Source organism: Trachemys scripta, chromosome 1 (genome assembly GCF_013100865.1).
Source record: "Trachemys scripta elegans isolate TJP31775 chromosome 1, CAS_Tse_1.0, whole genome shotgun sequence".
NCBI lineage: Eukaryota > Metazoa > Chordata > Testudines > Emydidae > Trachemys > Trachemys scripta.
In genome coordinates this window covers 145272999-145287251 of record NC_048298.1, presented here as the reverse complement: position 1 = coordinate 145287251, position 14253 = coordinate 145272999, and the positions used below count along the sequence as shown (strand labels likewise).

At 41.6% G+C, this 14253-nt stretch overlaps 1 protein-coding gene across 2 annotated transcripts in view; it reads left to right on the top strand.

Moving 5' to 3' along the window:
* Positions 1 to 14253, top strand: part of SLC22A15 (solute carrier family 22 member 15) — a 43862-nt gene that overhangs the window by 16730 nt on the left and 12879 nt on the right. For both annotated transcript variants that reach the window (XM_034788824.1, XM_034788819.1), the window contains exons 5-10: positions 915 to 1044; positions 2663 to 2878; positions 6733 to 6873; positions 7949 to 8034; positions 10572 to 10692; positions 11515 to 11587. In XM_034788824.1, the coding sequence (XP_034644715.1) occupies positions 915 to 1044; positions 2663 to 2878; positions 6733 to 6873; positions 7949 to 8034; positions 10572 to 10692; positions 11515 to 11587 (767 nt within the window). The remainder of the gene's footprint in view (positions 1 to 914; positions 1045 to 2662; positions 2879 to 6732; positions 6874 to 7948; positions 8035 to 10571; positions 10693 to 11514; positions 11588 to 14253) is intronic.

Genomic DNA, 14253 nt, shown 5'->3' with positions numbered 1-14253 from the left:
TTTTTTGTATTCTCCTTATACTCAAAAGTGGCTGGACCACTTTTGCTTAAACTACCCCCCCTCCCCAAAAAAATCATCCTGTGGTAAAAATCAGCATAAAAACTTAAAATAGAAGAGAGGCAAGGTGGATGAGGTAATATCTTTTCTTTGACCAACATCTGTTGGTGGACGAGATAAGTTTTTGAGATTCTCAGAAGTCTTCAGGTCTGGAAAAGGTAACAGAAATTTGTCCTACAAAAGATATTAACTCACTCATCCACCTTGTCTCTCTCAGATCCGGGGACCAACGTGGCTGCAACAGCACTGCAAAGAACATATAATAAAAACATTTAGACACCTTTAATTGTAGTTGTTACTGCATGACAGCTTGCATGCTAGCATAGTGCCTGCAAATTACACTGCTCCAAGGTCTGGAACTTGACACATTTACGCTTTGCCTAATGCCAGGAAAGTGCTTGGCTGAGGGATCAGTGACCGTTTTAAAGCTTAATATCTCATGAACCATGAAGATTAGTTTATAATGTTTTATGTTGTTGGAAATGTCATCTTTCCAATAATTAGTAGTAGTTATTTTCGAGTGTGGGAGGTTGCAACAAGCCACGTGGGGGTTATAAGAGCTAATTGTTTTATACGGTTTTCAAATTGATGGGTGAAAAGTGCTGTAGGAAGGCCAAATAATTATTTTTGTAGCATTTTTCTTTTGTCCTGTTCTTTTTCTGTTTGTTAATCTTTTTAACAGTTCTTCCCTGTTAAGGATCTGTTTTCTGTGATTTTTGAGTCAAGTAGCCTTTTTGTGCATACTTCCTGCCTTCCTAGTAAAGTTCTGGTCTCTCTGATCACACATAGTGGGGATGAGCAATGTTGTGAAATGGTTTGTAACTTTTTTTTCCCCCTATATGTTTCCAATGTGTTAGGATCGATTGGTGGCCTGTTCTTTGCAGTGGGAATTGCCCAGTATGCTATGTTAGGGTACTTCATTCGCTCCTGGAGGACTCTGGCAGTTGTGGTTAACCTGGAGGGAACAGTAGTCTTTCTCCTCTCTCTGTAAGTTATTGTTTTTAAAATTGTTTCATTGGCCTTTATCAAAAGAGTAGGAATTGAGAAAGTAGGTCAAAGAGTTCTCCAAGGATCAAATGGAGCACTAGGGAGATGATAGTGGTACTTCTCTCATACACCACATAGAAATCTCACGTTTCTCTTACATTGCAGTGCTGACATATCTGCGAACTTGAGTGGCCTAGATATGCCATATTTTTATTACTCTGAATTTTATTCTTACTCTCTAGTATGATGATTAAGACAGCTTACTCTGCACTTTTCATATACCTGAATATGCTGGATTTACACATTTACTACAAGATGCTGCATATATGTAACTACATGATCACATGCTATTTCTCAGTTTCAAGGGCAGTATCATAATGCATGCACACAAGGGACAGTATTGAGGTTGTGCATACAATCTTAAAGGTGACCTGCAAAAGGGAAAAATTCAGTTTGGTGCCATTTTTTTTATTACATAAAGGTTTTTATTAAAAGCACTATTTTTTTCTGTTTGTCTTTCATGTTTTGGATCTTGTGACTAGTTGTCCATTCGTCATAGCCTTCCAGCCAAGACATCATGAGCAAAAATTTAGCATTTGAAAGTGACATTTTAAATAAAAGAAACCTTTATTAGAGATTCAACACATTCACCCCTTCAGTTGAGGTGTTACAATATAAATCCCAATGAGAACTGCTCTTCCCTTAGTGAAGAGTCTGACTTGACATTCCTGATATTTCTAGGTTAAAAATCTTTAGTTAAAAACACCCTAACCTTTCATCTTGTCTTTCTGAAGCAAAATAAATAAAAAATAAAAATGCTTTACTCTCAGGACTCCAAAGCTCTACTCAAAACTACCTCTCTACAGTAAGTGCAGTTTCCGTACCAAAGCTCAGTCCTCCGGTTGTTTGACTCTAGAGCTGTTCAAAAAAAGATTGCAAGGATGTTCTGTGTTAGGAAAGGAACATTTTCTCCTATCTAACTTTTTATGCAAAGGTGGCTGGATCACTTTTGCTCACATTAGATATGTGTTTAAAAAAATCAGCTTTGGATAGAGATCACAACCTGGAAAGGTGAAAGCTTCAGGAAGTTATAAGCTACTGAAAACAAGGGGTACAGGAGGATTTTTATAGGCATGAATCTCAGCTGTATGAATCAGATTCTGCCAATAGGGAGTGATAGAGCTGTTTTGCAGTGGCTATTCTGATGCCTGCAGGAGAGAATTTTGGACAGTGTTGGGGCGATGATGCGAGACAGCTAAACCAGTATAGTTTTTCATAACCAGCAGCTGCCTCTGTACTGTAACTGCTTAATCCATACATTCTTAATTCTGTATTTCTCTAATGCAGACTCCTAACATTTTAGTGGAATTTTAATATACAGAGCAAAATTGTTGCATGTTAGATACCCAGAAAATTGTGAAATAAAGGTGCTCTTATTCGCCCCACTTTTTATTAGTGTAGTTTACCTGCAGCTACAGATGAATTCTAAACCTGAGGTGAAGTGTTGTTTGAAAAAACATGCTTTACATTGAAATGTCCTTCAGCTTTATTCCAAATAGGCAAATCCAATCATCTATAAGAGTAGGGCCCTAAAGCCTCAATGAAATCTCTGTTTCAGATTCATTCCTGAATCCCCCCGCTGGTTATACTCACAAGGTCGGCTGAGAGAAGCAGAAAATGCCCTCTATCTCATTGCAAAGAGGAACTGCAAGCAGAAATGTACTTTTTCACTAAAGCTCCCAGCTGACAGGAGTCACAGAGAGACCGGCAGTTTCTTGGACCTGTTCCGATACAAGATCCTTTTGGGGCGCACTTTGATCATGATGTTCATCTGGTACTTGCAATTCTTTTTAAGTTCGGCTCTTTTTAAAGTATTTGAAAAACCGTGTTGTTGAGAGACAGCTTGTCATGCTTTGTGTCTTTATTACTAAGGGCATTGTGCATGGAACAGGATCTTTGTTTGAGTTCCTTAACTCTTGGTGCTTATTCTTCACCTGATGTCATTTTAATAATCTAGGCCTGAGGTACTTCATCTTGACACTTCTATGATCCTTTTCATCCAAGAATCTCAAAAGTAGTTGAGAACTGTGTCTTTCCCTACAGCCCTTAAAATTGCTAAGATTGGTCATGTCCTAGTTCTTTGGCCCAAGGTTGTGGGGTTTTTAGTCTGATTCTTTTTTAGTGCCCAAATTTTTTGGTTCCTTTGGATAGTAAGCCAATTTTATTCTAGTATTCAAGATACTGACCTGTTCAGAGAGCTGCTTTAAAAAATAAATATCTAGTACTTTTCATAAAAGGATCTTAAAATTCTTTACAAAATCCCTGGTCCTGCAGAGATTTACACCCTTAAGGTTAAACATGTGTACGTCCTTTGCAGGATCTGGCTTAAAGTTGGGTAAGATCAAATTTTCAAATGGAAAGGCTGGGGGGGGGGGGGGTTACATGACATAATGGCATTTTCAGGAATAAAATCCAGGTCTCCAATTCTCAGTCCCCTGTACAAACCACTAGCTAATACTTTTTCTATTTTTAAAATAGAAAATCTTCCTTTTGTAATACTGTCATGACAGCAACCAGTTGTGGTGTCTGTCTTTTCTGTCTTAGAGGTTTATACCACTGCCCATCATCATGATATCAGAGTACCTTCCATGTAAAATTAAGTGGACTTCATGGAGTCTTTGGCACTACCCCCTTTTCAGGGTAGTAATTCTGATTTGAAGTAGGGTTTTGTTTTTGACTTCTTAGATTTCATTAACCTTTTTTAGGTTGACTTTTGTTAGAGTAGATTTTTATTGGTTGGGGTTTCTTGGGGCTGGGGTTTCTAATTTCAGGTGAGGAATAATCAGCAAAAGGAGACGTTTTTATATTTAAGATGTTTTAATGCAATATTCTGTGATAAATAAGGGAAGTAAAGTAAGTTATTAAACAGTTTTTTGAAACTTTCTATATAATAATGCAGTGTCATCTGCTCTGTTAGAGATCTGGGGAGCCACTAACAAACAAAGTTTGTAAGGCCAGTTTGTTTTGTAAGCAGAAAAGGAAAACTGATTTATGAATGTGATGTCTAGATAGACTGGTGATTGGTGCTTTAGAAATTCAGGTAGAACTGTTTCAAACATTATCAAATAGTATGTGTATAAACATGGACAGTCCGATGCAATAGATTCCTAAGAATAAATTATTTCCCTTGCTTGTGGGGATTCCACCCCAGTAATGATAGGTGCACTTTCTGGTAGCATTTAATGTTCCTGCAATCCAGCAGTGTCTTGAATTCACTGCAGATGAAATGATTCTCCTTTTGCCTGGCAAACACACTGCAGTGCACACACAGTGAGGATGGCATTGGCATCCAGAGAGTTCTGAAGGCAGCCCCATCTTGACTTCTACCAGCCAAATGAACATTACTCCATCGTCCTACAGCTACTGAGTGTGTAACTGAACTTTCTTTTGCAAGGTCCTCTGAAGTAGGTACAGTTTCAAAAGCCATGGCAGGAGGAGGTAGGTGGGGTCCCCTAGATTAACAGTGTCATTTGGAGGGAAAGATCTCCCTGCTTGTCTGTGAAGGTACAGGTATGATCTCTGAAAAACCCTGGCATCGTGTACCTAGCCAGTACATCCCACATTGGTGTCCATGGACCTGCCTCAGTAGTCCAGCTGCATAACAATGCAAATTTGCAGTTGATGTACTCATTTGCTCCTTGTGGAAGATAGATTATGGACATGTGAGTCCCATCGATAGCCCCGGAGCAGTTTGAAAAGCCCATTCTTTCAAAACCGGCAATTATTTCAGGAACACTGTTTATGCCAGCCATCTTTGGGTAAAAGTGCCCGATCGCCTTACAAACTTACATAACCACAGCCCCCACAGTTGACTTGCCAACACCAAACTGGTTGGCCACGGGCCCATAGCAGTCTGGGGTAAACAGCTGGCTATAATGACCTGCTTTTGGACTGGTATGGCTTCTGTCATGTGTGTGTTCTGGTGCTGGAATGTCTGTCCAAGCTGTTCGCACAGGTCTAGGAACATGTGCTAAAAGCGGAAGTTCTGGAGCCATTGCTGGTCATCCCAAGTCTGTATGGTGTTGAGATCCCACCAGGCTGTGCTTGTTGTTCTGCTCCAGAAATGTTGCCTACATACAGGGATTCTGCGGCAGCAGGTGTAAGCTGCATCAACTGGGTTGCAGGTGACATGGCTGTGCCCCTTTCTGAGAGCTGCCTTCTATAGGATAGATACTGCTGCTGAATTGTCCACTAGCATTTTATAACTGCTCTGCCTGAATCCTGAAATAGCAGTGAAACCCCAAGCAGGCATAGGCTTTCCACTGGTGCTGGATCCCTGGTCATAGCAGGGAGGGCACAGACTTGAAATGGCTCAGCTGAATGTGTTTGTGGGCTAAGAACACTTCTGATGGACAGACAAGTTGTCCCACACTACATCAGGAACCAAGCTCTAAAGTGGCTACGTTTGCAAGAATGCCAAGTAACCTGGGATACGCCCCCAGAAGACAGTCTCTCACTCATATCTGCATATCAGTGTGAACACACCGGCACAGATATGAGGCATGCATAACAATGCAAAGTGGAGGTTCAAAGGCAAACTTGGAAAAAAATGGGCTTGCAAGTGCACGTCAAGCAGACCCAGGTGTACAATGCAGTGTATGTACCCTAAAGGAATAATGAGTGTCACCGGCTGGTGGGGGAAGTGAAATGAGACATGTGGGACATACCAGGGTACAGTCCAGACCAGTGGGGGGCTGTCACCCCTGCCCTGAAACATTGGGTGACTTACAAAGCCTTGCTGAAGTAGCTCCCGCCTTGGCCATTCACAAACAGCCTTCCAGCATGAAAGCCAAACCCTGAGTGTCTGGGTTTTTAACTGCAGTCTGCCAGTCACACCTAGATTACACTCTGGCTCTTGCCAGTCCTGGTTATGCTGCAGGATGACCCCAACGCCCCTCCCCCGCCCCCAGTCCCAGATTTTCCCCAGAAGTGTATGTCCTGTACCGCTCAGCCCTCTTCTTGACAGTTCAAATATTTTAAGTTCATTGTTCCCGAAGAAGCTAGGATATTATTCCCTTTATCTCAAATAGTTATTCAGACTATTCAATTTAAACACATTGGATTAAATAAAACAGTAAAACAAGTTTATTAACTACAAAGAGAGGTAAGTGATTACAAGTAATGAGGCATAAACGTCAGAAATAATTACACAGAAAATAAAACATTTACTGTCCGTGACTTTTACTAAAAATATCTGTGATTGTAAAGAATTAGTTCCAGGAATGGGTAAAAGTGGGAACTGTAAAGGCTGATGTCTGTACCTTTATCAAGTCATAATGTATTTGTTTCATATTCATACTGTGGTTGGATTTAAAAAGTTCTGGATAACTTTTTTTTATTTATACACAACATTCTTAATTTCATTCTTAAAGTAAAATGTCAGGGGCTGGATCTCTGCAGAAAGGAATAATTCCCCTCTGCCTAAAGCATTGCTCAGGCAATTGTATTTGAAGAGCTTTTTCCTTCCTTTGAAATAACAAGTAGTGACTGTGCTGGAGGAAGGAGATTGGTGCAACTAGTGCCTCTACTCCAATCTGGCCTAGACAAATCTTAGTCTTTTATATTTGTTTTTCTTTCTCATCTTCTCTCTCTCTCTCCTCTCTCCCCTTCCCCACCCCTTTCCCCCAGGTTTGTGTGCAGCTTGGTATATTATGGTCTGACTCTCAATGCAGGTGACTTAGGTGGAAGTATTTATGCCAATTTGGCTCTCTCTGGGCTGATAGAGATACCTGCCTACCCAATCTGTATCTACTTGATTAACCAAAAATGGTGAGTATTGAATAGAATGAAGCCCAATATCTAATTTTTTGCCAGAGGTAATTTTCCTGGGCACCAGTTTGCCCTTAGCTTATTCTCAGTTTTGTCCTGTTACAGGAAGTATTAACAATCCCAATTTACTCTGTCCTCCTGGGGGAATGAATTACGTAAAAAAAAAATTATGTTTTCATGGAAAAAGAGAAATTAATCTTTCCTAACCACTCCCAAGCAGTAAATAATACTCTAGTTCTGGCACACAAATTACAAAATTCTCCTCGAGAGCTTCAGTTTAGAGTCTAGCTGCTCTGACTCTCTACTAACACACAGGATGGCATTGTTCAGACTTTTGGTCTTGTGACACCATAGTAAAGAATCCCATAATACTTTCTAAGCCACTCCAAGATGAATTCTTTTGGAACTAGAGTGCTGTCTTGGGGGCAGCTCCCATGTTGGGGTATGTGCGTTGCGCCTTATAGGGCTGACTGCTAGGGTTGCCAGTTTTGGTTGGCTGTATTCCTGGAGGTTTTATCACATGACATAATCTTTAATTAAAGATTAATCTTTAATTCCTGGAAACTCCAGGACAATCCTGGAGGATTGGCAACCTTACTGAACGCTGGGCCATCTAGCCTGTGTTTGATCTGCAATACTCCATTCTTTCTCTCTTTCAGTAGAGGTCATCTCCGAACTTTATTAATAGGTAGCTTTTCTCCCTCTTTCTTATGTGTTTGAGGAACAGCTCCTCCTGCATGTACCCACTTCCCTGTACCCCCCACCGGGAGACCAATTAAAAAGCTAGGAATAGTCAGCCAGTCTACCTGGAGATTTCTTAGTGATTTGCAAGCTGCACTATTTAGTGCATCCTTGACAGGCTCATGCACTGATCATACTATGAGAGGACCAGAGGTTTCTATTTGAAAATTTAAAGAGTGGGAAAGCAAAGACTCTGCAGGAGATTGTTTTCAGTAATTTATGCCATGTGAGTAGAGTGGTGTTGAGTGAATTTAGATTGCTCAGTGCATTGAAGTCCTTGGATGAAAAGTGGAGTAGAAATGCTAAGCATTATCCTTTTTGGGGACCCCATTAGGTTTGGCCGAAAACGGACACTGGCAGCATTCCTGTTCTTGGGAGGTCTGGCCTGTCTTATTGTCATGTTTCTTCCGGAAAAGAAAGGTAAATGTCTTTTTTGGGTTTTTTGTTTTTTAAGGAGTTTATAGTAGTAGTATATAACACCCTCTAACCTAGGATCCAAGGGATTTCACAAATGTTAGGTTCATAACATTGACATGATGTAGGTAATGATTATCTCCATTGTACAACGGGGGAAACTGAGGCATAGTAAGGGGGAAGTGGTTTTGTGATAAGTTGGGGAAAGAGTTTGGAATGGAACACATTTCCAGGCTACCAGTCCTATGCTGTTAATCACAATACCAACATATTGCTGCCTCTGCTTTATACGAGACATTTCTTAGGAATTGGGGAAATGTACCTTACGCCAAGGGTGGGCAAACTTTTTGGCCCGAGGGCCACATCTGGGTATAGAAATTATATGGCAGGTCATGAATGCTCACAAAATTGGGGTTGGGATGCAGGAGGGGGTGAGGACTCTGGCTGGGGGTGCAGGCTCTGGGGTGGAGCTAGAAATGAGGGGTTTGGGATGTAGGAGGGTGCTCCAGGCTGGGACCGAGGGGGTTCAGAGTGCGGGGGGGGGGGCCCTCGGGTGCAGGCTCGGGGTGGTGCTTACCTCAAGCATTTCCCAGAAGCAACGGCATGTCTCCCCTCCAGCTCCTACGTGCAGGCCCGGCCCAGTGGCCCTGCTGCATGCTGCCCCATCCACAGGCGCCACCTCTGCAGCTCTCATTGGCCGCAGTTCCCGGCCAATGGGAGCTGCAGGGGTAGCGTGTGGAGTGGAGTCCCCTGGCTGTCCCTAAACGTAGGCGCCAGAGTGGGAGACATGCTGCTGCTTCCGAGAGCTGCTTGAGGTAAGCGCCACCCTGAGCCTGCTCCCTAGCTGGAGTGCAGTTATTTTTTGTACATAATTCTACATTTGTAAGTTACACTTTCACGATAAAGAGATTGCATGACGGTACTTGTATGAAGTGAATTGAAACATACTATTTCTTTTGTTTATCATTTTTATAGTGCAAATATTTGTAATAAAAATAATAAAGTGAGCGCTGTATACTGTTGCAATAGAAATCAATATATTTGAAAATGTAGAAAAACATACAAAAATATTTAATACATTTCAATTGGTATTCTGTTGTTTAACAGTGCGATTAATCACCATTAATTTTTTTGAGCTAATTGCGTGAGTTAACTGCAATTAATCGACAGCCCTAAATTTTAATTTATTTCAGGAAACCATATAAAGGTCCAGTGCTAGCTTGTTTTTCAACTGTTGTACACAGATACGGAAACAGAAAATATTAGTAAGAGAAAAGACTTCTTCCTTTCAAAGCAAGGCACATAAAATTAATGATACTTCATACTTGTACTTACATAGTACTAGTTATGAGAGGGCCTCAAAAGTCTTTAGACCGTTGAACCTAGCAGGATTTTTAAAAGGATTAAACATTTATATGGATGAACACCGATAGTTACACTAGACGGTGGGGAATATAATTGTTTATTTTAAAGGGGTAGAACTCAAATTTCAGGGTATAAGTCAATCACTAACTGCCTGGGCTGAAATAGAAACAGGTTATTTTTTGTCATTATCCTTTATATAGGATTTTAACACTTTCCTCTGAAGCATCTGGTACTGGCCACTGTCAAACAGGATACTGGGCTAGGTGGACCACTGGTCTGATCCTATATGGCAGTTCCCATCTTTTTTTCTAATGAGGCAATTTTAGATCACCCATCACATAGGAACCAAAGTCCCACCGAAAGTCACCTAGATACTAAGTCACTTAAGCACTTTTGAAAAATGTTCTGTTGTTCTTTCCACCAGCTTACCAATAGTACAAATGCTACTCTTCAGCATTTATTGCTGTTACCCCAACGGTACATCCAGAAAATGTTTAGAAATTGTCATAAAAATTTTCAAACCAGTTGCCTTATCTTTTACTTCTAATGCCTATTATAACAATTTAAAAACAGAATTTAAGTAAAAAATTGAACTTCACTGTTTTTCATAATTTGATCAGTGAGACAAACTGACTTCTTTGCTTTTTTCTGGCTCTCATGCTGTGGTGCTGGGGACTGTAGTCATTTAAACAAACTATTTCTACTGGATTTCTTAATTTAAAGGGAAACACCTGGACTGACATTAGATGTTAAATTATTCTCCCTCCTCCTCCCCCTTCCAACCAAAAAATTGTAGGCCAGATATGAAAGTCTCTTTTCAATGTAAAACTTAATTCTAAAATACATTTCACAGGGTGTTCAAAGGAAGAAGTTTTTCCTCTTTATACAATCTAACTGTACAGCTAAAGAAAATGGGTGCATTTTCCCTCCACATCTTACAAAATCAGATAGGTGACTTTTTTGCTACTGCTGCCCGAAGGATGGATTTCTTGAATTCTCTTGAGCTTTGAGAGCCCTACTGAAGCCACATATAATCAATGTATGCACCTCTGACAGATATGGTCAGCATAACAAACTCTTCATCACATTCCCTTTCATTCAATTTGTAACTGAAGTGATTACTAAAGGACATTTCTGTATGCTATGGATCCTTACAAAGGTCACATTTTCTTTATCAGCCACAGGAGTGTTTGCAGTTGTGAACAGCCGTTCTTTGTCTTTACTGGGGAAACTGACAATCAGTGCAGCATTTAACATTGTTTATATCTACACGTCAGAGCTTTATCCTACAGTGATCAGGTAATCTGAATTCACTTTGTGGTGGTGGTTTCTCTTGCCCATCTCTCTAATCCTTATTACTTCCACTTTTATTTTTGTCCTGTTAACAGAACCTTCTCATAGAGATTTTCCTTTAATTGACTAACCACACAAGTTTTCCTTTATATAGGGCCTTATAGCAGTAGCACCTGAAATCCTCTAGCTGCTATGTAAACATAAGACAACTCCATTAAGTATTCATGCTAGTGTAGCCAGTGATGTTGGGGCTTATACCTTCAGGAGGCTGCAATTGTTTAGAGCAAGTTGGTCATTCACAAATATACTTGAGCAGCTCTGACATTTGATCTACTAGGGAGTAGTGGAGCCACATACTCTTTGTAGGAGAGTGGACAGATGAATGTAGCATATAGATGCACTTTGTACTGGCGGTTCCCCCAGGTACAGCCATTGGTAGCCAGCCAGTCTAGCTAGTACCAGCACATCTGTAGTGTAGACACACAAATCTGATATGGGTGTGATTTGGATTAGTGCCATTTATCCCCAATTTCAAGAAAGGTTAATGTGCACTAGTCCAAATCACAGTTTACAGTGATTTTGTCTCTACTGTGGCAGCTACACTAATGCCTGAAATTCTGTTTGTGAATGAGGGTCTCTGTTCTTCAGCACTGTGTACAGTTCCACTACTGGAATGCTTTTGGCAGCATTCCAATACCTCCCTTGCCAACAAACTTTGTCATAGGCATAGTACAATGACCAAGAATTTTCTTATTGCTGACATCTTTTAAAAATTCCTTAATTCCTCTCCTGCAAATACCATTGATTAATACCTGTATTTTTCTTTAGGAATGTTGGAATGGGTTCCTGCTCCATGTTTTCCCGGGTTGGTGGGATTATTGCTCCCTTCATTCCTTCACTGGTTTGTCTGCACTTATATTTTTATTTCTATCTTGCTTAGCTCTGATGTATCAGATGTTTGCAGGGATGGGGGAAATAGGACAAACTGTGTATGATTCAAGATCTGTAAAATATAATCAACATGGAGGATATGTCAATATAGTATCATGCTTCTCCATACATGGTGAAGGACAGCAGGATGTAGCCCTTATGTAGGCAAAACTCCCACTATTTGTTTCAGTCTGTGTTTTATCCATGTAAGGATTTCATGAACTTTCAGATGCTCAGATACTGTGGTGGTGAGCCTCTCCTAAAATCCTGGGTAGGCAAAGTTAAAACCTAAGCTAGTGTGTAGGATTTACCATATCAGATGAGACTGTTGTACCCTTTAGTAGTTATGATCCCCACTCTGTCTAATGCTAGAGATGAATCCCTTCATATAAATTGCCTCAACAAACGTGTAGTTCTGGAAATGGATAGGGGAAAGGGAAGGAATGATGTGATCAATTTATTCCTTGAAATGTGAGGTTTGTGTTTTAACCTTAATATCTTAATGGAGAAGAGAGAGGCAGCCTCAACTGGCTTCGCTCTCACTAGATACATGCAAATTAAAATTCATAGCTAAGTGTCATGTCTCTAGATGTGGATATTCATGTAGAGAGACCTGAGATACTTAAAATCCCTGAGCCTGAATCTTGCAAGAGGCTCTGAACAGAATGAGACATCAGGGTCTGGGGAATTACATATATTATGTATGGTATAATGACCTGAGGTACTCATATAAAAATAAATGGCCAGATTTTCTCATGGCAGAAAGGAACTGGAAATTGTCAACTCTGACCAAGTGAAAATTCCCTTTGTAGGGTGGAGCTTTCTTGCTTCTGCATCCCCTCCTACCTGACTCAGGCAAAGGCGTCTATCAGGAAGGCAGGGTATGTTGAGGGTATTCTGACTATCTGGCCTTTGGGAGTCAATTGATAGCTGGTGTAGACTAGCAGCCCCTACCCTACTCCAGGATAGGCTCAGGCCAGTGCAGATCTGCCTGAGGAAGTGTCACAGGCTCCCTGACATGGGTGGTGGTGATCAGGTGAGGATATGGGGGCACTCCATTCTGTTGTGTCCGACAGGAACTTGGCATTGCAGAGAATCTGAACAAACGATCTTAAACAAATAATCAATTTGAGACTTCATCACACTTAAACATATGTCAGCTTTGTGTAAACATAGGAACAAATAAATGTTGAATTGGGGAAAAAACTTGTTTGTTTTGGGAGTTCCCCCAACACATTTGTAAATAGGGTTTGTCTTTTTGTTGGAGAGAAAGTTATGAGGTTGTATATATTGGTGATAAAACATTGTGCCTTTATGCCTGGTCATAGTCTAATATTGTGTTAACTTTTCCTATCTTGATTTAGCATTTTTTCACAATTGAAAGTGAGTGAAAGACTTAAAACAAAACAAAAAACAATTAACAGTCACATTAAATTTTCAAAATGAACTTGCCTGGCTTCTCAATTTGCCTGAAACTGTACATTCAAATTTCTGGAGTTCCATTTTAGGCAACTCACACTTTTGCTTCCCCAAACTTGGTTTTGCATTTGACATCTACTCAATTTGTGTGCACCAATCAGCATCTGTGTCAAAATTTCATAGCCAAGAGCTTGAATGCATGAATTTAGCAGGCACTTATTTAAAATTTTCCTTCCAAAACCTGTGGATCCAGAGGTATTGATAAGATTGGTTCCAAGCATTTCTGAAATCTTCTGTTCCAATATTTATGTATCATTAAGGCTACATTTTAGTCACATGTATTTTTAGTAAAAGTCATGGACAGGTCACAGGTAGTAAACAAAAATTCACGGCCATGACCTATCCATGATTTTTACTATATACCCCTAACTAAAACTTGGGGGAGAGGGGGTGCTTGGGGGAGAGGAGGGGCACGTGGCCTGGGGCACCCGCTGGTGCTGGGGAGAGGCCATGTTGCTGGTGCTCGGGGGGAGGGGATTGGCAGGGCTCGCACGCTCCCTACCGGGCCCCGCATGTCCCCGACACTCCGGCCATGGGGCTCCAATCGCTGTTCCCGCCATAGGCGCTGGCTCCGTAGGTGCAGTTCCCATTGGCTGAGAAACGCAGTCAATGGGAGCTGTGGGGGCGGGGCCTGCGGGTGCAGGCAGCGCACGGAGCCTCCTGACCCCTCCTCTGCCTATGCTAGTGGCAGCCGGGGAGCCGCCCCACCCCTGAGGCAAGCGCATCCCCTAGCCCATAGCCCCCTCCCACACACCCAAACTGCTGCTATTGGCCTAGGGGCTGCCCAGCTCGGATAGCTCCTGAGCCAGCACCAGCTGCTGCAGAAGTCACGGAATCTGTGACTTCCATGACCTCTGTGACAGATATGCAGCCTTATGTATCATACCTGTGATGGGTTCCCCCTGGGCTGCTACCTGGAACTGGGGTGCCATTGAGCCCACCTGACCCATCAGCCTGGGTTCCCTTTACACTGTACTGCTGTCACCAGCCTGTCAAGCCCTCTTCCAAGCTTCAGTCTGCCCCTTCACTGGCACACATACAGGTAGGGACACACCCAGCTGCAGAAACATACAGATGCTGTGCTCAGTTCTGCATGAGAAGGCTTCAGCTAAGGAACTGCCCAATTACTCAACTGCACACGCCCCCTCTGGACGGTAA